The following is a 21,890-nucleotide window of genomic DNA, read 5'->3' on the forward strand; positions in this document are numbered from 1 at the left end:
GCAGGGCACTGGCACTTTGGCACATTGGCACCCACCCAAGAGGTGATGGTCAAGCCATTGGTCGCAACATTTTGATGGCGCATGCGGCATTTATGCTGATTATGTTGCATATAAATTCCTGCAACCCCACCATCCGCTCCACCGCCACCCATGGCAGAATGTTTACATGCGAGGGCATCGTTGTCCCCATCCCCATCCACATTCACATCCAGAGCCTGGGTGCCCCTCTCCATTTGGCCGCGGTTCATAAATTTAGCCGCTGCTCGGACTTTAACTCGTTCAACGCACTGCAGCCAGGGGACAGCCAACGACGACCGCCAAACAAAGGAGGCTCACAGACCCAAAGACGGAATAGCCTTCGCCAAGCAAACTGCACTCGGAGAAATTTTATAATGCTATACGAAATTGGGAAATAAATGAACATTCTTTTAACAAAAACAATAAATTAATAATTTTGTATGATGCATTATATTCTTTTAACAGATATGGCCAGAAAATGAATAATTTAAAACAGAATTATATTCAAATAAATTTAATTATAATCGAAAAAAAAAGAAATAAATATATGAAAAACAGAGATTGGGCCGGCCAAAACCCAACGCTGTAAACTAAACAGGTCATCCAAAATTACAAATATAAACATTAAAATTAAACAAAAAATATTTTTATTATTAAACTATTAGATGCGAGTTTGAGACCCTCATTTATCTCAGTGTGAATACCCTTGGGGCGCGAGTGCAGCAGACGAGGGCAGCAGGAGCAGCTCGTCCGCTCCTTCGTGGGTTAGGTTAGTTTTAGTTCGAGACAGGGTGCGAGTGGGCAAACATAAAGTTGCATACAAATTGCTGCCTCGTCGCTGGCCACTTGCTGGCGATGGAGATGGAGCTGCATCTTGGAGTTGGTGCTGAAGCTGGACCGTTGATGGTGTGCCCCCAGTACTCGCAGTGCGCTGGCATCTCGCGTCTTCGGCAAACACATTTTAGCCTTTTGAGCGCGCCTTGACGACAGATTTAGACGTTAAGCAGCCGCGTTAAGTGTCCCCTGGGAAAACGCGGCTAAGCATGCTCCGTGTTGACAAAACGACTCTGCAGTTTTAGCCCCAGTTGCTGTTGCTCATGTTGTTGCTGCTGCTGCTGCTGTTGCTGCTGCTGCTACTGCCATGTTGCTCGAGTGCTGTCGCTGTGGCAATTTGTATAGCCATAGATGCAATCGCTGTACCAAATTTTAACACCATTAAGTGACCAGCGGCAAGTTTTGTATTTTTTTTTTTTTTTGTTGCTGTTTCGTTTAGTTTTACGTTTTGCGAGGCTTTTAGCAGCTTTCGGCTTGTTTGTCTCACTTTGCTGCATATTTTCGCGCCTAATTTGCGCCGAATCGGGATCGTGCGGCATGGGCCCCACCCTAAAAAGCCGAAAAGCGGAAAAGCCGAAAAGCCGGGCTAAAACAACGCAGCTGGCCACCGAATTGTGGGTGCCTGTTGCAACATCTAGATAGGATGGTTAAGCTAAATGGTGCTCAATGGTGGGCAAATCGCACATGGACCGCACAACCGCAGAACTTTTCATCGGTGTTATGATTGATTGCAGTCCAAAGGGAGGGCAAAGAGGTGGTGGATCCCTACCATTCCCCACCCCAATCATCACATTGTGGTCAACGAAATGTGAGCCATGGCACAAGTGACAAAACAGCAACAGCAAAATGCTATAATTAATAGCGACACAGAGCAGAACAGGAAACTCAGAGTGCTCGGTTCTTGGCTGGATTAAGCACAAATTGGGTTTATGTGCAACACATAGAAACGGTGACAAGTTAATATACGAGGAGCAACAAATCCGATTATAGGCATGACTTGATTTCATTTGCATCTTGCAATGTGTGTCCCCCCAGTGGATGCCCTCCTCCTCCTGTTCCCGTGCTGCCGTCCTAATTGCATCCCATGGACATAAAAATTAATTATAAATTCCATATTTGGCTGCGAATGGGAATGTTGCGAGTGTTGCTGATTTTATTGTTATGGTCAACCAGTTCTTCGTCTGCAGCTGGCCCAGTAATTCCTGCGGCTGTGCCCAGAAAAAAAAACACAAAAATAAATACCCAAACAAAAGACTCAAGCAACGAACGCGAGCCGGTCAGCTATACAGTTTAATTTAAATGGGTTTATAATTTATTTGATGCCCGCTCGGATCATGGAGACCACACACGCACACACCTCTGCCATCCCACCTCATATCGCACATATACCACAAATTATCTCGTGGCCAATTTAAAATGTTTAATTTAACATAAAAACCAACCAGCAGAGAGAGAGAATTTAATAGAAAGAAAGAAAAAAATTGGAAACCAAATCCAAATGAGTCTCCAAATGCGATAAATTTGTACAATAAAAAACAAAACTGATTTCCGTCTAATGCGATTGACACCTGAAACACAAACAAAACGAGGGGGAATACCAACTCGCGTTGCCCGCTTTGTTTCGCTTCATTTCTAATTCCAATTCCTGTTAAATCAAACAAAACAATACACAAAACACACGAAACAAAATAAACCGAAATACAAGATACATAAATAATGTTATTAAAATAGGCACACCGCACCGATCTGGCGATCTAGCGATCTGGCTGTAACTATGCGACTGGTCGGGTCAGGTTGATTAGCTCATCACTTTGGGGCCACTAAAAAAGACACTTCCAGCTGACACTGATTGGTCGCCGTGGTCCACAACCTGACAACGAGTAGTCAGCCCCAAAAGACACTGCCATGCCGGCGCGAAAGAGATGCTCAGGCATAGAGCCAGTCAGAACTGTGCTTTTCAATAATTCCAATCGTTAGATACCCTATAATTGTCTTAAACACTTAATTAACTACTGTATTGTAGTAAGTCTAAACTACTTTATTAGCAATGACGGCATTTAAATGTTCTTAATATCAATACACTAAAGTTCTTAAGTTATATAATCACGAAAATCACGAATTTTATTTTCATTTTGTTTTCCTCATACATCCAGTTGTAAACTTTTACTTAAGTTGTAATATTTTACATTATTTCAATAATTATTTTTAATATTTTTGAAGCCATTGCGACTGACGCCATAAATAACAACTAAAGTAAAATAGTAAAGAAAAGGGCCAAAAACCTATGAAATTAAAGAATTGTGTGTACCTGTTAATACTATATTTAAAATTTTAATTAATTTGGCTTACCATTCATAATTTAATCGTATGTTTAGTATTATAACTAAACCAACTTAACTTTAATGTTTTAAGTTCCATATCTTTTTAATCAATCATATTGAATCAAAAAAGTTTCCCAGTTCCAATATGCCCAGTAAATTTCGAGATACCGTGTGGACAAAAATAAATAAATAAATGATTTCTTTCAGGCCTTATTGAGTGGGCAGACACTGACTGTCTGTTTAGAGACAAACTGTCATTATTTATGGAATTAAAATGTCCAATCGCCACAGATGCGATGTTTCGATGTTCAACTTTGATCTTTCGGGGTCTTTGCATAAAAATGTCATCCCTTACGATTAATTATGTGGAGAAAAAAAGGTGAATTCGATTTGGAATTTAAATTCTATGTAGAAGTTTGGATTTCGATGGGAAAACTTGGATGACCGGATTATATCCTTCCCAGCAGAGTTCACGCTCCCAGGCGCAGACTTATGGAGACCGGTCAGGTTGCAACAATTAGCCGACTGATTTATCTATCTGGAGCACTGCCCGACAACGAAATGTTGTCAGTTGCCGGCCTGCGCTTTCATTTGATTTGATTTGATTTGATTTGAAGTGATGTGAGCGCCTACGAGCGAATGTGTTGCTGCTCGACCGCGTTCGTGTTGCTGCGGTGCTGGCCAGCAGCAATGGCAATAGCAGCCAGAAAACTAGCAACCAGCAAACTAGCAACCAGCAAGCCAGCAACCAACAACCAACAACCAGCAACAGCAGCAGCAGCAGCAGCAGCAGTGGCTGTTGTGGTGCAAACGCATTATCGTAAAATTTGCAGTGGAATGTTGCAATATTTTTCGCGAGTCGCAAGCAATTTGCGCGTGAATTATTCCAAACGTTGCATTACAAATGATTTCAGCAGCGACCACAAAACGACCAGCGTCTTTAATTGGCTCTCACAACAAGGAAGTCATTGGCCCAGAAGAGCCCCACCTCCTTCTGGTTTCTTATTTTTTTTTTTGTTTGTAAGCCCACTTCTTTGTTCCTTGTGGCCGCGAACGTGATGTAGACAAAAGTTTCGGTTTTGGCCATAAAATCATATTCCACTCGGTGTTTTCCATGAATGTCACACTTGAGTAGCAACCGAAGATGGGAAGCTGTTGGTCGCGGGTGTTGATGTTGCTGCGGGGCACTAGGTGTTGCTGAGGGGTTCTAGTGTTGCTGCGTGGTTCTAGTGTTGCTGTGGGGCTCTAGGTGTTGCTGCGGGGTTCTACTGTTGCTGCGGGGGTTTTTGGTGTTGCAGCTGGATCTGGTGTTGCCCTGGGTGCTACGACTCTATTAACGCATCGAGTGCGTGAAACTTTTTGCAGGCTTCCATTTAATTTCCATGCCCGATGGCCTGTTGCATTTGCCTAAGCAGCCATTGTTGCCTTTGGCTACGTATTGCTATTGCTATTGCCGTTGCTGTTGCTGTTGCAGTTGCTTTGCTGCTTTGTTGCCTTGTTGCTTTGTTGGCCGCTCTCCGGAGTCGTCAATGTCGTGGCCGTTGTGTTGTCGTCTGCATCGTTGCTGCCATGTAGGTAATTCCTGGAAGTTAATTTCATTAAGAGCAACTAGCAATGCGCGGCGTATTTATTAGCCACACGATATATTGTATGGGCTCATGGCTTTGTTTTTCAAGGAATCTGCCGCCTGGCTGTTCCATGCATTTGTGGAATTCATCATCGACGGCGGCGGCGGCAGCAGCGACAGGCATTTCCCCTGAGCAACTGTTGCTGCTGCTGTTGCTGTTGCAATTTTCATAACTTATTGCAGGCATGCAAGACAGACCCGGATCCGGTCGCGCTTGTTGCCGCTAAATATGGCGCGTAATTTTCCTTAAGAAAATGAAGAAATACGCGCAAGTGCGATTTCCAGTTAATAAAATTAAACAGCCCAACCTTGGGGGCAGGATTTAAAAATAACGCACATTCATCGCCGACTTGTAAAATTCTTATTAATTCTGATTGCAACGCAAGGATTTCCAACTCGCAGCGGGAATAGTTATAGTTTGGTTTTTAAGAGGAGGCATCTTGTTGTCATTGCGCCTCCATTTGGTCACAGTCATGCCGACAAGTGTTGTACACGCATTCCAGATACTTTTCCATCATTAGCCGATCGTCATTGCTGTTGCTGTTAGCTGCTGCTGCTATTTCTTGATCCGATCTGGGCAAACACCTGCCGCAAATGCCATTTGGAGAAAAAAAAAAAACATCCGAACAACAACAACAACAACAACAAACTGGTCATCTGAGACGATTCCCTGCAAGTGGGCTTTATTGGAACACGGATAACACACAGAGCTTAAATGCTAGTCAATCTCAGGCTCAAATTACATCGAAACAAGATTCATACAGTCCGCAGCGGCGGGCCCGTTTACAAAACAAATCCAACATGGAATACAAACTAGGATACAGAGATTCGACAAAAAAGTGTGTACTAATGTCGCTGGTCAGAAGAATATGCTATAGACGCCGATTAGCAATACGACAACGAACAGTATGAACAGCTTCGACTTGACGTGGTACTTCTGCTCCAGGCTGTTCCACCAGCGACCAAAGGCCACCGACACGCTGTTGTCGTCCGGACGCAGAGAGCGTCGGGCACGCGGCTCGTAGCCCAGACTTCCGCCGCCCGTCGAGCCACTGGCCAAAGTGCGCCTGCTGTACGGACTGTTGCGATCCCCGATCCTTTCGGACCGCAAGCGTGCCAGATTCTGGGCAAAGGTGCTCTCGTACTGTTCTTCCTCCGCCTCGTACTCGTCGCTCAGCTCGTTGGCATAGGTGCTTCGATAGTTGGATGATGTGTAAGTGGGAGCCGGCGGAGCCTCGGCCGTGACATAACCCTGGGTGGCGGTACGCACATAGCTGCTATAGCGACCGCCGGTCGGGTTATTCAGGTAATCATAGGACCTGGCCGAACTACTGGTGGTCTGTGTTTGTGTCTGCGACCTGGCAGTGGGTCCAGAAGAGGCCAACAACACAGGAGCGGCTGTGGGTTCATAGACCGGACGACGTGGTGGTTCCACCACAGAGGAAACCTTGCTTTTGTACTCATAGGTGGTGGTGCCGCTGCTTGCGAGCTTCGAAGTCGCCTTCTCCCTGGCCGCGTGCTGCTGCTCCACCAGATCAGCAGCCTGGGCCAGCTGCTCGTCCTCCTCTTCGTCCGATTCCAGGACGATCAGTGAGTTAACCTTCAGGTAGTTTTCTTCGCGGTCAGCGCGTTTGGAGGCTACCGGTTCCTCGGCAATGGGTTTTGGTTTCTTCACCGGCTCCACCACCTTTCTTTCGAAACCCGTCGACGAGGTGGAAGTACGTCGTGTCTGAATCGGCGCAGCTGGAGCAGCAGCAGCAGCAGCAGCAACAGCCGATGGCTTCCTGGCGACCACCTGCTCCTCGGGACGACGGCGTTCAGCTTCCTTCACCTCCGTAGCGGCGATCGCGGCCGTGATGGTGCGACGAGCCTTGGTGGCGGGTGCCACTTTATTGCCGTCCAACTTGTCCACCGGCGTGGAGGCAGCCGCCGGAGCGGAGGCCACAGGAGCGGGTCCAGGAGCCAGGGTCTCCCGCCGGCCGCCCTTTTTGGGACTGGCTGCCGGCGACGATTGGCCGCCAATGGAGGCGCGTAGACGCTTCACCAGCACCTTGCGGCTGCTGTCCGTCACTGGGATGTTGGGCAGCCCCTGGGCCAGCATCTTGGTGCGCAGCTCTGCATTGGACAGCGAGTCAAAGTCGTCCACGTCGGCCATTTTGTCCTCGTTTCTCGCAAACTTTTCGCAAATCGTTGAAATTGAAATCGGCGTCGCTTTTACGCGGTGTGTTCTAAAATAGTGATGCGTGCAGCAAACTATCGATAGTCCACTTTACAAAGATTTTACAACACTGAACTGGGAAAGACAACTCTCGGAATAACGTTTACTTGTTATCAAAAATTAATTTTAATACATATATACTTTTATATAAATAAAAACGCGAATTTTAAGAATTATTTTTTAAATGACTTAATGCGTACTTTTTAAAGGGAATAAATTTATGTATGCGCAGGGACTGAATTGAAGTTAAATGACATATCTGACAAACTTTCAACTTTATAAGAGCCTACTTTTATTGTTTTGTAGCCTTAAATTGTTTTGTCGATATTTAAAATTAATGTAGCATATATACAATTATGCTGTTTTAATTTTAAATACCGACAGAGTCACTGTTTACTCAGCCCATCACTATTTCGATAACTGATAAAGCTGAGACTATCGATAGCTACCGATTAATGAAACATACAACAAAAATCAACAAAACCGAAAAGAAAGCATAAAACAGAAAATATTAACTACAGTTATTTAAAAACAACTTTTTTGTTAACTCTACTACTTAAACCACAGTAAAGTGTGATATAAATAACATTCCCTAAAATATAATTAAATTAGAAGCCAAAGAAACGCCCACACGTTTTAGAAAAGATTAATCATGGACATCTCAAAGGCACCAAATCCACGAAAACTGGAGCTTTGTCGTAAATATTTCTTTGGTGAGTAACTAAAATGCGTGTAAAAGGGTTTATTCTATTACTTTAATTTATTTCTTCAGCTGGGTTTGCCTTTTTGCCATTTGTATGGGCCATCAACGTTTGTTGGTTTTTCCAAGAAGCCTTCCATAAGCCGCCATATCCGGAACAGAGCCAGATAAAGAAATGTAAGCTTACACAATTTATATTTATATATAGAACTCGGTAATGTTATTGCTTTTACCGATCTTCCCCAGTTGTTATATTCTCCGCGGTGGGAACCTTGTTCTGGCTTATAGTACTCAGTGCTTGGATAGTGATATTCCAGACGAATCGCACAGCTTGGGGTGCCACAGCCGACTATATGAGCTTTATCATACCACTGGGCAGTGCATAACCAATAACCCTAGAAATAACTAACTTATGATATTAAAAACAAGACTTAATCCCAAACACAAGAAACATGTATAATTAATTGAACAAATATTGCAATATAACGAAAAAACAACCCATTGATTTAATTACATATTTTTTTATTCACATCTAAAGCTGTTTTTGTTTTTTATAATTTTTTTTTCTGTATACTTTAAATATGTGTACTATATTTTGTTGAAATTTCTTAGCCGCTAGTTATGTGTTTTGTTCATATTCGTCAATATTTGTATGCTTGATTTAGCTTTAGTTAGCCGTTTTGTGGATTACATTCTTTGCTTAGATACAATTTCATTGTTTCGAATTCAATTCAATGCGCTTTACCTTCTCTAAAATACATAATTTGTATAAAACTCTGCTTGTACCATTACATAAGCCATTACTATGGTTATTTGTTAAACCCCATTTAATTGTTATGTTGTGTTGTGTTTGTTGTTTGTATCTATGATTTGATTACAAATTGCATTGAGGAGAATGTCAAAAAACCTAGCGACTCTAAAAGTGGTGTTAGGATAACACTCGCTGATCTACACATGAAGACATAATTCAAATTGCTATTATGCGCGCTATTTCGATTTCGTTTCGTCTATGGGTTGCTGCAGCTGCAACTGCTGCAAACACACATATGTCTCTATATAGTACATTACAATATGATGCATTAATGTTTATAACACGAACTTGGTGGCAATGCAATGTGCAGGGCCACCAAATCAATCAGTGGAACTAATTTACAATACAAAAGACTCGCTTTTTAAGGTATATTTACAATCAATACTTGTTTTATTTATAAATTCTAAAGAAGAATTGATGTGTGTGTGTGGTTTTTTGGGGTATGGGAGTAGGGGGTCTTAGACTAAAGAACATTAAGTGCCATAAATCACGCGTGTAGAGTCTATGAAGCGGCTAGTGAACTACTACACACCCACATTCACATAGATAATCGTTTAATTACATACATATATCTCTCCTCCAATTATCATATCATATATGCATATGCGTATAAATATTTAAAGTACAAATTGATGCTTAGAAACAATTTAAATTAGTGTGCGGCTGCTGGCCGAAAAATTCATCGTAGTCATTCACGGATAACTTATAACATAGAAACTACGGTTACGAGTAGTACACACATAGATATAGATTTAGATACACATAATATATATATATACTATATATATTTATAAGAATTGAATGGGCGGCGCGCCCAATTTGTCTTTTAGATGCAAATCCCGCGCAGCTCCATCCGCAACACAGATAAGGATAATTAATACACACGCTAAATGCTAAACTTGTACGTCCTACTTGCATAATTTAATCATTTAGAATCAATTAGTTAAACAATATCCATACATTTGTATTTCTCATTTCGTTTCACTTTCGTTAAATGTTTATTTTTACAAAGAAATCAACATCCTACAGTATCTGGTTTTGTTTTTTTTTATGCTTTTTACTTTTTTTGCTTTTTTGTATGTTTCAATTGTTTGCTGTTTGTTGTTTGTTCATGTTCGGTTTACGCCTCTCTCGTATGTTATAAATATAAATATAGATATCTATATGCAGATGCAAATACACTTAGGAAAAACGTCGCTATATGTAGTTATGCTATATATATTTATATATGTATAGGTTGTATGTGGTAATAGTAGTGATACCTTAGGCTAGTTTATAGTTAACCACGTTGAACGAAACATCAAATACAAAATACTTATGCATATAAATAGTCGATTCTGCTCGATTCCTCTCGGTTCCCCAAAACAAAACACCGATGCATCAGCACCGAAAGGGACTCTCTTTTAGAGGCAGCCAAGACTGCGTCAGGTTTCGACGGGAAGTGCTTGGAATCCAATGGGGGGGGGAACTCCCCACTCTGTCCACTCTGGGTGATCTCGGAAATGCACTCTGGGCGGGCATCGCACCGCACTAATTGTTCTTCACGTTATACGCCTTCTTCTCGTTGCTGCCGTTCAGTGGATCTCATTTCGACGGACCCGGCGGAAACGGGTTTATCACAGCTACAGCAGCCGCCTGCTGGCTAGCCAAAACAGCCGCTAAAAAAGTATAATTCCCGATTAGTATATCACTTGGCCAGATTAAAACCCAATTGACTACTCACCTCCGTATGGCGCCGGGTACATGGGATAGCCGAGGCCGACGTGCGTATGATGGTGGGTGTGAACATGACGCTGCGGCGGTGGACTACGCGAGTCGGCGGCACCTGCACCGCCGCCTCCCGCCGCGCCATTGCCCGCAGCGCCGCCCACTCCAACGCCTCCGCCCACGGCTCCGTTGCCTGGTGGCCCATTGGACGGCGGCGGACCGCCGGCCATCGACTGTTTGTGGCCGTCCAATGACGACCCGGGCGGCACACCGCCATGTCCTTTGGGACCGGAGAGATCCGGCTTGGTGCCGGGCGCCGGGCCCATTCCTCCGGGTGGTGGCTGTAGGTTCAGCGGCACACCGCCCGCAGACCCAGGTGCCGAGCCGGGCTGCTGGTTGGGACCGCTGCCGGGGCCGAGGACTCCGGCAACGGGTCCGGAACCGGGGCCACTGCTCGTGGGTCCGCCACCCTGCTGGGGCGGCCCGAGGCTGGGACTGCTGACGCTCACCTTGACGGGGCCGCTGCCGCTGGTGGGCGACTTGAGGGCACGTTCGCTGAGCTCATGGATCTTGTGGGTGGTGTAGTACTGGCTGGCCGCATGATGCAGTGCATCCAGCGCCTTGGTGCCGGTGTTGCGCGACAGATCTTCGGGGGCATGGTAGCGCGGGATGGGCAGGTGATACGGTGCCGTGTTGTACGGTCCGGCGGCCGACATCAACACGTTGCGGTACATCGGATGATTGGGATCAAAGCCAAAGGGCGTCGGCGAAATATACGACGGATGGAGGAAGTACTGCGACGTGGGTGGCGGTGGCGGTCCTTGCGTCTCCATGGTCGGCTTCTGGCCCTCTTGTTTCACCTTCAGCGGCTGATCGTCATCAGCGCCCTTTTGTTTGGGCGAATCCTTTGTCAGATTGGTGGCCTTGTTGTTGGCCGCCGCATTTGCCGCCTGCGACTGCTTAAGCTTTTGCTGCTGCTGTTGTTGTTGTTGTTGCTGTTGTTGTTGTTGCTGCTGCTGCTGCTGTTGATGTTGTTGCTGTTGCTGCTGTTGGTGTTGCTGTTGGAGGTGCTGATGATGCTGCTGAATCGCCTGCTGTTGCTGCTGAGCCATTTGCATCTGTTGCTGCTGTTGCTGCTGCTGCTGTTGCTGCTGCGCCGATCCCATGCCGGGCTCATCCTTGTGCATCATGCCAGGATGAGGTTGAAGCCCGGCACTGGCTGCATTCTGAGCTGCCGCAGCTGCAGCAGCTGCTGCCTGATTTTGTCGCCCCGTGAACATATAGTAACTGATTGGGAAGAGAATAGAAAATCCGAGTTAGTCATTGGATCTATAAAGATTATCATAACTTTATAGTGTTATCCGCATCACTTACCGTCTCAGCTCCTCGTCGCGCGCCTGCTGCGCGGCCGCCAGACTCATGGAGTGGCGCTGATAGATGGCGGGATAGGCGCCCAGTGCCTGCAGATCCTTGGGATGCAGGGCATGCGGCTGCTGTGGCTGCGGCGGTGGCGGCTGCTGCTGCTGTTGCTGCTGCTGCTGTGGCGCCGGCTGTTGTTGCTGCGTTGGCGGCGGATGCTGCTGACCCGGATTCGAGTTGGGTTCCTGCTTGATTTCCTGCTTGGTCATCGGCTCCTGCTTGATCAGCTTGTTGGCAAGCATCTGCGCGATAAACATTTAACACATTTAGCATTAGCTGCGGCAAAAGGTTCATCATTCAAGTGGAGACTCACCTGCTGCTGTGGTGGCAAGTGCTTGGGCTGGTCATGCGGACTGGGACTCTCCTTGAGGCGCTCCTCCTTGATACTAATCCCCGACAGCTGTGGCGCCTGCGAACTGGGCGGCAGTCCGGGGTGTCCTCCCAATTTGGCAGCCTCCTCAGAGGCCACTATCGAAACTGACCCAAAGTTGGGGTCCACGTTGTACGGATACGCAGGCGGTATAAAGCTAAAAGCGAAACAGATGATTAGTTTATACCCTTTAGATAGGGATGCGAAGTCTTACTTGAAGGGATAGAAGTGGGGCATGCCCTTGCCGGGACCAGGTCCACCCAAACCGGCTGCTCCCAGTGCGGAGAGGCCACCGAGACCGGGTGGCAGACCTCCTGGTGGCGGTCCAGTCACCGCACTCAAGTTCACCGGCGGCGGCTGAGATCCCGGCTGCGACGTGGGCGGTCCAACGATCTCCTTGCCATTGTTTTCCGGTCCCGACTGCTGACCCTGTTGCTGCTGTTGCGACTGCTGCTGCTGTTGCTGCTGGCCCGGCTGTGGCTGCGGTTTGGTCATCAGATCCAGCGGCGGATCCTTGTTCTTGCCACTGTAGTCCGCCAGGTGGGCGGGTCCAGGTGGACCCAGCAAATGACTGGGCGGCTGAGAGGTAGGCGGAGGTGCACCCGGCTGCATCTGTTGCTGTTGCTGCTGCTGCTGAGATTGGGTCAACGCTGGTGGCAGTCCTGGCGGCTTTCCCGGCTCCGACTGCACCATGTACTGCGGTTGTTGCTGCTGCTGCTGCTGCTGTTGCTGCTGCGGTGGAGGCGGTGCCTGCGGCTGGGCCGGATAGAACTGATACATTCCCGGCACATACATGTTGGGAGCCGGGGCTGGTGGTACTCCCACGCCCACGCCCACGCCTACGCCCACTTCCTGGGGCTTCTTGCCCATCAACTCGATGTGCTTGGCGGCCGCCGCCGCTGCTGCCGCTGCCGCCACCTGACCGACCGACTTGTCCAGCAGCTCCTGCTCGGCCACTGGCGTTGAGTCATCGGAGATATCACTGTAGGCCGGACTCTGCACATCCTCGCGCGAAACACGACCCTCAAAGTCACCAGGTCCGGGTGACTTGCGGTTCTTCTTTTGCTTGCTGCCAGCGGCACTTACGCCAACGGCTGAACCGAAACCGGGTGAGGTCTTCAAGCCTGCCTGTTGGGCGTAGGCCGATGGCGTCTGCTGCGCATCCTGGATATGACTGGGCGGCCTGGGAGGCGACTGTTGTGTCTGCGGATTGATTGGCGGCTGACCCGGTTGCTGTTGCTGCAGGGGATTGCCATCCGGTGGCCCAAAGCGCAGGACACCCGCTTTAACTAAAGAGGAGATACATATATATATATTAAAACCTGCTGATAGCTGCTGATCTTGCACCAAAATCGATTTGAGAATCGATCAGATGATAAGTACTTACTTGCTCCCTGCTGCAGCAAAGCCTGCTGCTGTTGGTCCGACAACATGGCCGGCAATCCGCCCATCAACTGCTGCTGGTGCTGCGACAGAGCCTGTCCAGAGATGCCAGCCGTGATGCTGCCTCCGGCCACCGGTTGTTGCTGATGGTTACTTGTTGCCGCACTGCCTCCCGGTGTGAGCAATTGCTGCTGCTGCTGCTGCTGTTGCTGCTGTGTGTTTGGCTGCTGCTGTTGCTGCTGCTGTGTTGCAGCATTGGGGCCTGCTGTCAGTGGAAGATTGCCCAGCGGCATAACAGATACTGCAGATTGCTCTGCTCCCGGCGCTGCCACTGCACAGATGGAAGTTGTTGGAGCTGGTGGCGTGGCTGGTGTGGGTGCAGAAATAGACGCTGCAGATGGCGTCTCTGCCACCGAGGGGGTGATGGTGGTGCTGGAGGCGGCCATTGATGCCGAACCAGTGGATGATGTCGTGGGTGTAGCACTGCCATTGGTGACGGGATTGCTGGAATTGGCGGTTGGCGTGTTGGGGGGCACTGCCACGGTTCCCTGACCCGTCGATGGCGCTGCCGCCGAGACTGGCTGGCTGGCTGTCGATGCGGCAGTGGTTCCAGATCCCGCTCCACTTGCCACGCCCGGCGAGGGCGGCGTGGCCGGCTCCTCTGGCGCCTGCATTGAATCCTCGTCCATGGAACTGGCACCACCACCCGCTCCATGGGCATGCGACTGGTGATAGCGCAGCCCATTGGCGTGCTTGTACTTCTTGCTGCAGTCCTGTTCGGGACACTCGAGCAGCACCGGGGAGATCGCGCAGGGCGAGGCAGTCTTACATTTCTTGGTGCTGATCTGCACGTTGAGGCCAGTGACCGGATTGAGCAGGCTCTGCGGCTGCGTGGCCAGGCCACCGCCGCTGGCCGAGATGGGAATGCCGCTGGCGTTCACCATGCTCACTCCACCAGCTCCTCCGACGCCGCCGCCGCCGCCAGACGCACCGCCGTCCGCCTCGCTTCACCGTTGAGCGGTGAAGGCGCCTCATCCTTTGACTTGCGCTTCTCCGGACGCGGCGGCAAAAACGCTGTCGGTGATGTGCTGGGCGTGGCACCGCCTCCATTGCCCGACGAACTGTTGCTGTTGCTGTTCGCCGCCGCATTGCCAGAGGCACTGCGCGTCGCCCCGCGTCCCTTGGTGGCACCATTGCGCAGCTTTGAGTGCACCTGGGCATGTGAGAAGTAAATCTGTCGGTGAAAAGAGGGATATAAATTAAGTTAACAATTTTATTCAACCAGCCAGGCCAACAACTTGTCTACTTACCGAACTTCTGGTCTCGGTGAAGTTACTCAGGTCGGGGGTTAGACCTGCACTGCGTCCGCGCTTGCCGCGTCCCTTTGGAGTTCGAGAATCTAATTCTTCAGTTGGTGAATCACAGAATCTGGAAGGCAATGAAAATTAATCAGTAATCAGCACATTTTCAAAGCTAAAACTGTTTGCAATGCCCACAAATATCGAGTTTCTTTAGTCAAAACAAAGCACATTAAGTGGAAAACATGATTGGCAAATTAAGCTATTTACTACTGATAAATAATCCTTTTCGTAAACAAACAGAAAATGTTTATATGCACTCAAGTATTGTTTGGATTATTTGCAAATGAGTACAGTGCATAGAATACGTAGTTAGTCACCACTTACTGATGGCAATTTAAACCATAAGCAATACTTTTCAAACTGATGCCCAAAAAAATGGGTAAAAAAGGGAAATGGGTAGATATAGAAAAATAAACTTGCAACATAATATTGAAAGGCATATCTTTATTTAATTGATCTAGTCTCTACAATAGTTTTGGAAAGCGTTTGAAAAGCCGTAATCGTGACCACCGTGAGACCATCTCAATCCCATCTCAAGCCCCACCAACTCACCTTGGAGGAGCCCAATCGTGTCGGGTGCAGTCGAGCAGGGTGCCCACGTAGGTCTTGCCCCGCCACGTGACGTTGACCACTAGAACGCCGCCCTCGGTCTCGTGCCACACGATCCCCTCGAGGGTGACGGAGGTGCCCGGTTCGCACGGACCCAGGCAGTCCGGTTCGGTGATGGTGCCCACCGAGGTGCCGATGCAGATGTCCACCATCTCCTTGCCGCCGCCGCCTGCTCCGCCGCCAGCGCCAGCCTCATGCTTGGCCCTCTTGGCGGGCGGCGATTTTGTGTCCTCATCTCCGGTTCCTGCGCTGCCCGCCGGCACCGAGATCGTGTGGTGCATGGTGGCTGAGATCATGCCGGGTGCCATAAGCTTGGCCTGCGCCGTCTTGCTATCCGTGCTGCCGACGCCGCCGCCGGAAGTGCTGTTCTGGCCCTGATTCGAGTTGGCGCCACTCCCGCTGTAACTGTTGGAGGCGGCGGCCGCAGCCAGTTGGGCGGCAATGTGCGAGGAGATTTTAATGCTGCCAACGGAGTCCTTTCCCGGCGGTCCCGGTGCATTGGCACCGCCTCCCGAACCGCCCACACCGCCGGCACTACTGCTGGCCAGTTGGGTGGCGGAGGAGGAGGTTGCTCCGGTGGCCGCCAGTAGGGAGGCAGCCGCAGGCACCACTGTCGATGGCGAACCGCCCGAAGGTGAGCCCGCCGAGGGAGTGAACACACCTGGTGGCACTGCCGACATGGAGGCGGATCCACCGGCTTGTCCAGTGCTGCCACTCGAATTCGAGCTGCCGCCGGAGTTGGACATGTGGGCGGCTCGTCGGATGCAGGCGTGATGGGAGCAGGGAGCACCCACTTCGCCATTGCACGAGCACGGCGAACCACCTGCTCCCGCTCCCGCTCCAGAACTCTTCTCCGGCGTATCCTTTTCACCGGCCGCCGAGGCAGCCGCCGCTGACTTGTCCACGGACATGCGATTGGAATGTGCGTTCTTGTCCTTGGTCTTCTCGCGTCGATGACCCGAACTGCCGCGCTTTGTGCCTTGCGGCGTGGATTGACTGCCGCCGGAGGATCCCCCTCCGCTGGCATGGCCACCGGCATTGTTTTGGCCCCCGCCACCGGACGAGGAGGAGCCACTCCCGGCACTGGCGTTGTTCAGGTGCTTCTTGCTGCTGCCCGACGAACTGCCGCTGCTGGAGGAGCTGCCGCTGCTTGCGCTGCTCGACGAATTGTTGCCTCCCAGCGAAGAAGCGTTGGTGGAACTAGAACCGGAGCCGGAACTCCCATCCTCGTTGGCCGCCGAGCTATTTGAACCGGCGCCCAGGGCGCCGTTCTGCTGCTGGTCGGTGGCCTTCACAATCTCGTGTTTGGCCTCCGAGCTTTTTGTGCCCGGCTTGGTGCGCTTGATCTTCATTTTGAGTCCTTTGTCGAGCGTCGCCTGGTGATCTATGGACATTTTTGCGCTCGATTTGCCACTGGAGGAGCTGTTACCGCTACCGCTACCGCTTCCGCTGTTGCTGCCGCCTTGCGAACTCGGCGGCCCACCGGCGCTTGTGTTGTTGTTGTTGCTCCCGCTACCGCTTCCGCTGTTCCCTGTGCCGCCGCCGCTGCTGCTGCCCGAGCCGCTGCCTCCGCTTCCGGTCCCGCTGCTGCTGTTGTTGTTGCTGTTGCTATTGTTGTTGCCGCCGCTGCCGCTGCCCGTTTGCGAGGACATGCCGCCAGCGGAGAATTTGGAGCCCTGCTGTCCGTTGCCAGCCGCTGTGGCTACTCCTGCTGCCGCCGCCGACGAGGATGAAGATGACGAAGAGGATGATGAGGAGGAGGAGGAGGAGGAGGACGATGACACTAAGCTGCCGCCCTTGGAGAAACCGGCAAATGTCGACGATGACAATGTGCTGCCGGCTCCAGCTCCCGCTGATCCGTTTGCGTTACCGCTTCCACTCCCCGATCCACTCAGGGATTTGGAGCTGCTGTTCAGTGGACTCGGACTGTTCAGTTGAGCCACCAAAGCGGACTTGTAGCCCTTGGAACTGCTGCTGCCACTACCGCCGCTGCTCGAGTTCGAGTGGTGGTGGTGATGATGGTGATGCTTTCCCGAGGAAGAGGAGGATGTGGAGGACGATGAAGAGGATGATCCCTTGGCCACCACGTTCGCACTGCCGCCACTGGGCGTCGCAGTTGCTGACGAGGATGAGGTGGTGGAGTTAGCTCCGCCACTGGCCACCGGCTGGCGTGTGAACTTAATTGTGGTTGGCGAAGTGGCTGACAAATTGCTGTGCAATGTCGTCTTGTGCGATTTGTGCGACGATGATCCTGATGATCCTGATGATCCTGATCCCGCCGCTGCTGCTGAGGATGACGAGGATGAAGCGCCGCCCTTGGAGGATGATGAGGAGGATGTGGAGGAGCTGGATGCCTGCTTGGCATTTAGCGCGGTAGCCTGGTTGCCACCACCCGAAGAATGCGCCGCCGACTTCTCGATGTCCGCGTCCAAGTCGTCCAGCAGCTCTGGTATGCCGCCAATGTTCCACTCGTCCTCGTACTCGAAGTTCGTGTCCTTCGACTCGCTCGAGTTGGAGCTGCTCGACGAGGAGAGCGACGAGGAGGAAGAGTTGCAAGCGGGGCTCTTACCAGCTAGTTCTACGGAGGAACAAACAGAAGAGAGAAATTTAAGTGAGAGTTGTCGCGTCAATGTAAGGGGACCAGTGGCTCAAGCAGGGGGGGGTTGCCCCTTTACCGTTTGTGTAACCTATGCTTCTTATCTAATGATAAGCTTTAAGTGGATTTTTAAACTCACAAATTACAAAACACTTTTATGAGTCCTTTTGTTGGTAAATTTAATTTGTAATCTGCACAAAAACTTTTATTAATAACCTGTCTAAATGTCGTTATCGAATGTTTTAACAAAAATCTTTTATCGCTATTTAAAAGGTTTTTTTAAATAGTAAACTTAAATATTATACTTTGTCTATACGATTTAGTTTATACATCACGATTAAGGGTTTCCCCTTAAAATAATCCTGACTGCGCCAATGTCGATAAAAAAAAAAGAGTACCAACGAGAGATTTGCTGTTACTTACTTGTATTTGTGTGCTTCTTGATCGCACTAGAGTTGTTGTTGTTGTTGTTATTGTGGTTGCTCTTCTGATTATTCGCTGCCGCAGTTGTTGTTGTTGCCTTCGTTTTGTTATTGAAATTCAGCGCTTGATTCGCCGTCGTTGTTGTTGCTGCTGCCGTTCCTGTTGTTGTTGTTGCCGTTGTAGCTGTAGCTGCTCCTGCCGCACTTAAATTAGCTAACAACTTATTATTCTTAATATTGCTTTCCGTTGCTACGTTGCTGCTATTCAGGGCCACCTGCAAATGCAGAAAAAAGAAGAAATCCAACATTAGTAAGTTGCAGTTGTATGGGTGTGAGTGCGTGCGCGTTTTGATGTGTGAGGAGTAGGGCAAGACAACTCAACAAAAAATAGCTGAAACAGAATTTATAATTTCTTCTGCCCCTTTTGCTTTACCTTTGCCAACTTCTTTTCCATTCCACAATCATAATTAGATTATAGGTTTTTTTTTCTAGTATTTTTAGTGTTCTATTTTACAGAAATCAAAAACGAAAACAATAAATAAATATTTTGCGCGAGCCTTCTCCGCGGCGTCCTTTTTCGTTTGGCGGATGAGAACGGAAAACCAAAAAAAAAAAAAAAGAAGTAGAGCTGGAGAGCAACCACCAAAAACATGGGAGAAGAGAGGAAGAAACAGAACAGTGTGAGAGCAGAAGAGCGGTGGTGGAGAGACGAAGGCAAATAAACAAAACGATTTTAGTGTTGGAAAAGGCCTTTCAGAATCGAATAACCGACAACAATAATTGTTTGTTGATCTTGATTGTGTTTTCTTTTAGCCCTTTTAACTAATAAATCGGAAGCTACCCAATAAACCAATAACAAAAAGAGTAAAAAGTGTAGTTTTCTGGACACTTTGTTATCGCTTTCTTCGCTTATCGCACACTGCAAAAGTGTAGTGGCCACTTCAGAAAGCAGCTCGAAAAAAACTACACTCGAGTGGGGCCCAAATGATGACAATAAAATAATTACGCTCTTATCGCCCACTAAAAGTAAAGTAAGGTATAGGTAGAGTTGAATGGCTGGGGATAGAGAGTGTTGCCAACTATTAAAAATTTGTTTATAAGCCATATAGCTAAACCCCAGTTGGAAGCTAAAAATATCTCATAAATTAACATTTAAAGCTACTACTTTTTATTGCTTTCAATAGAAATATAACAAAATCTCTCAGTAATCCTAATCCAAAATAAAGGCTCTTCAAATTTTGAATAACGTATGCGCAAGTACATATTTAATTTTTACTACGTGATGGTTCTTTATTACAAAGTCAAAAAAAAGTAATCTTTATTAGACTATTCGATTATAATAGACTATTAAAAAACAAAACACATTAAAAACATTTTAATTTAATTAAAACTGAGTTCTTATAAGTCTTTTAATGATTATTTTTTTAAATTTCAAACCTATTTAGGTGACTTGAAATTGACTACGTTGTATTTTAAAAAATGGGCATTGTATCCAAAAGAATAACATCATAACGTCGTTATAAGTTAAGTAATATTTTCAATTGTATTTACTTGAATATATTTTAAATTTATTTATAAGAGTGCTTTCTGTAGATCCAATTTATATCTAGAAATAATAACTTGACGGGCATTTCTGATTAAAATGTATTCCAAACTGGGAATGACCATAGCCAACCTGTCAGCACTGATGGAAAGTAGTGTGGATTCTTTTTGGGGGAAAAGGGGTTAAGAGCGAGGTGCGACAATGTGCTTAGTGCTTACCTTATTCGGGTGGTGGCTAGTGTTCGCCTCGTTACGTCTCATTGACTCCATGCAGACGCAAACGATCGGGCGGCCGCACTGCGCGGGCGGCCCAAAGTACTACCAGTAGTGCCTAGGAACGTGCAGCCGGCGGAGGAGGAGTTGTTGCTCAAGTGACTTGGACTGGTGCTGCGGTTGCTGGCGCGGATGCGGATGACCCTGCTGGTGGGTGGCGATGAACTGGGGCGCTGCCTTGTGTGACGACTTGTCGACTTGTTATCCAGGCAACAAGACAGGGAGACACAGGGCCTCGGCCCTCGGGCCAAATGTTTCATTTTCAAAACTGCAAATAGAGCAAAGAAAGATGCCCTCGATTAGAATAGAATATGCAATCTGCCAGAAATACGGTTAACGCTATAATGAAAAGTACTGCAAAGTACTGCCCCACTCGATCGAGTGCGCGGCGAGATTAGAGCCTTGTCGCACTTTCAAGTGCTCAATTCAATTGCCCCTCTTATCGCCGATCGCCAATCAACGTGTTTGAGGTTAACTATAAAGCATGGGCGACTGTGATTTACATGCACAGTGTGTGGTTGGATCATAATACATATATATATTGAGACGGTAAAGGGTACATATATGATTAAGGGGAGGCGAGGCGGCAAGGAGGCAGACCTCTTAACGACCTGGTAATTAAAGCACTTTTGCACAATTTACTGATACTGATAACGAATAACTGGTACGAGTTATACTTCTACTACCACCGATCTCAAGTGCCGCCGAATATGGAGTATATGATTTAAACATGTGCGAGCACAGTAGCAGTTGCCGTTCCGATTTGCGATTAGATAACCGACGACGATGTCTCTGGGAATTCTACGATAGTTTGTACACGTCTTTGTACAGCCTGAGAACGCTGACGTCATCGTTGGCAGCTCATTACTTAGCACTTTTTTTTTTTTTTTAATTTCAATGCAAATGAACTTTTATGCCAGAACAAATGTCAAGCGTAATGTCGGCTATTAGGCTTAGACTTAATGATTTTGTAAGCCAAATATGCTAATGGAAACTATAACTGAGAAACACTCAAAACAAATGATATCATTTTCCATAAATTACGTTATCATTTGTAATTTTTATAATGACAACAAATAACCAAAGTCAAATTGTATTTAATAATTTTGGTAAATTTTCCCTTGGATATTTATACCATATATAATGAGCGATATAAGCATTACTAATTTGCTTTAAAAGGGAAATCGCGAATTTTATAATACTACTTTTCTCCTTTAGTCGACAGTTTTGTGCCCTCCTTTGTCAATTAATTTGATTGATTGGTTTGCATGAATCTCTGTTGATTCATTCACTTTTTTTGTGCTGCTTTATACGATTTTAAAGCAGCAACAACAATTAAATTTGCATGTGCTTAACATTTTATGATAATTAAGTGGCACAGACAGCAAAACACGCTTTTTTTGTGTGGGCCAACGATGGATTTTTTGTTATTTTTGTTTTTTTGTCAACTTGTTTGTTTGTTTGTGTCACCCGAGTTGTGTTCGCATTTTCATACTGAATACTGAATACTGAGACTTAATTAATTGAGTTGTTGACTGTGCTTGGTTCGACAATAAAAGCTGCCCACACACATTGCGTATTTTACTGCCGCATTTAATCTCATCCAAATGCGCGTTTTTAAGCCCAGACAAGAGCATTTCAGTTCTCATGGCAATCATCTCGTGTTCGCCGCTGGGCCC

General features: G+C 47.7%; 3 protein-coding genes across 3 annotated transcripts in view; 1 reads left to right on the forward strand and 2 right to left on the reverse strand.

Annotated features, from left to right (window-relative positions):
- Positions 1-5,456: 5,456 nt before the first annotated feature.
- On the reverse strand, positions 5,457-7,214 carry LOC108148560 (otefin). Its single transcript, XM_017275610.2, has one exon. It carries the CDS (start codon positions 6,953-6,955, stop codon positions 5,660-5,662), a length of 1,296 nt encoding a protein of 431 aa, XP_017131099.1. The 5' UTR covers positions 6,956-7,214; the 3' UTR covers positions 5,457-5,659.
- Positions 7,215-7,478: 264 nt separating this feature from the next.
- Positions 7,479-8,255, forward strand: LOC108148534 (gamma-secretase subunit pen-2). The gene is made up of 3 exons (XM_017275577.2): positions 7,479-7,731; positions 7,791-7,895; positions 7,965-8,255. Exons 1-3 carry the CDS (start codon positions 7,671-7,673, stop codon positions 8,102-8,104), a joined length of 306 nt encoding a protein of 101 aa, XP_017131066.1. The 5' UTR covers positions 7,479-7,670; the 3' UTR covers positions 8,105-8,255.
- Positions 8,256-9,731: 1,476 nt separating this feature from the next.
- The window catches only part of LOC108148543 (mucin-19), an 84,177-nt gene continuing 72,018 nt past the window's right edge, over positions 9,732-21,890 (reverse strand). The window contains 11 exon segments of the mRNA XM_041707272.1: positions 9,732-10,187; positions 10,253-11,523; positions 11,611-11,897; positions 11,969-12,182; positions 12,240-13,314; positions 13,413-14,409; positions 14,412-14,642; positions 14,719-14,836; positions 15,322-17,956; positions 18,398-18,671; positions 20,158-20,479. Of these exon segments, the coding sequence (XP_041563206.1) occupies positions 10,060-10,187; positions 10,253-11,523; positions 11,611-11,897; positions 11,969-12,182; positions 12,240-13,314; positions 13,413-14,409; positions 14,412-14,642; positions 14,719-14,836; positions 15,322-17,956; positions 18,398-18,671; positions 20,158-20,208 (7,281 nt within the window). The 5' untranslated portion in view covers positions 20,209-20,479 and the 3' untranslated portion in view covers positions 9,732-10,059.

This window comes from Drosophila elegans, unplaced genomic scaffold (genome assembly GCF_018152505.1).
Source record: "Drosophila elegans isolate 14027-0461.03 unplaced genomic scaffold, ASM1815250v1 contig_183, whole genome shotgun sequence".
Lineage (NCBI taxonomy): Eukaryota > Metazoa > Arthropoda > Insecta > Diptera > Drosophilidae > Drosophila > Drosophila elegans.

Bases quoted from the DNA above. Each gene is read 5' to 3' on its own strand.
- LOC108148560 (XM_017275610.2), bottom strand. From the start codon at position 6,955: ATGGCCGACGTGGACGACTTTGACTCGCTGTCCAATGCAGAGCTGCGC.
- LOC108148534 (XM_017275577.2), top strand. From the start codon at position 7,671: ATGGACATCTCAAAGGCACCAAATCCACGAAAACTGGAGCTTTGTCGT. The intron at 7,732-7,790 runs GTGAGTAACTAA...TTATTTCTTCAG, and splicing joins TTGTCGTAAATATTTCTTTG to CTGGGTTTGCCTTTTTGCCA. The intron at 7,896-7,964 runs GTAAGCTTACAC...GATCTTCCCCAG, and splicing joins ACAGAGCCAGATAAAGAAAT to TTGTTATATTCTCCGCGGTG.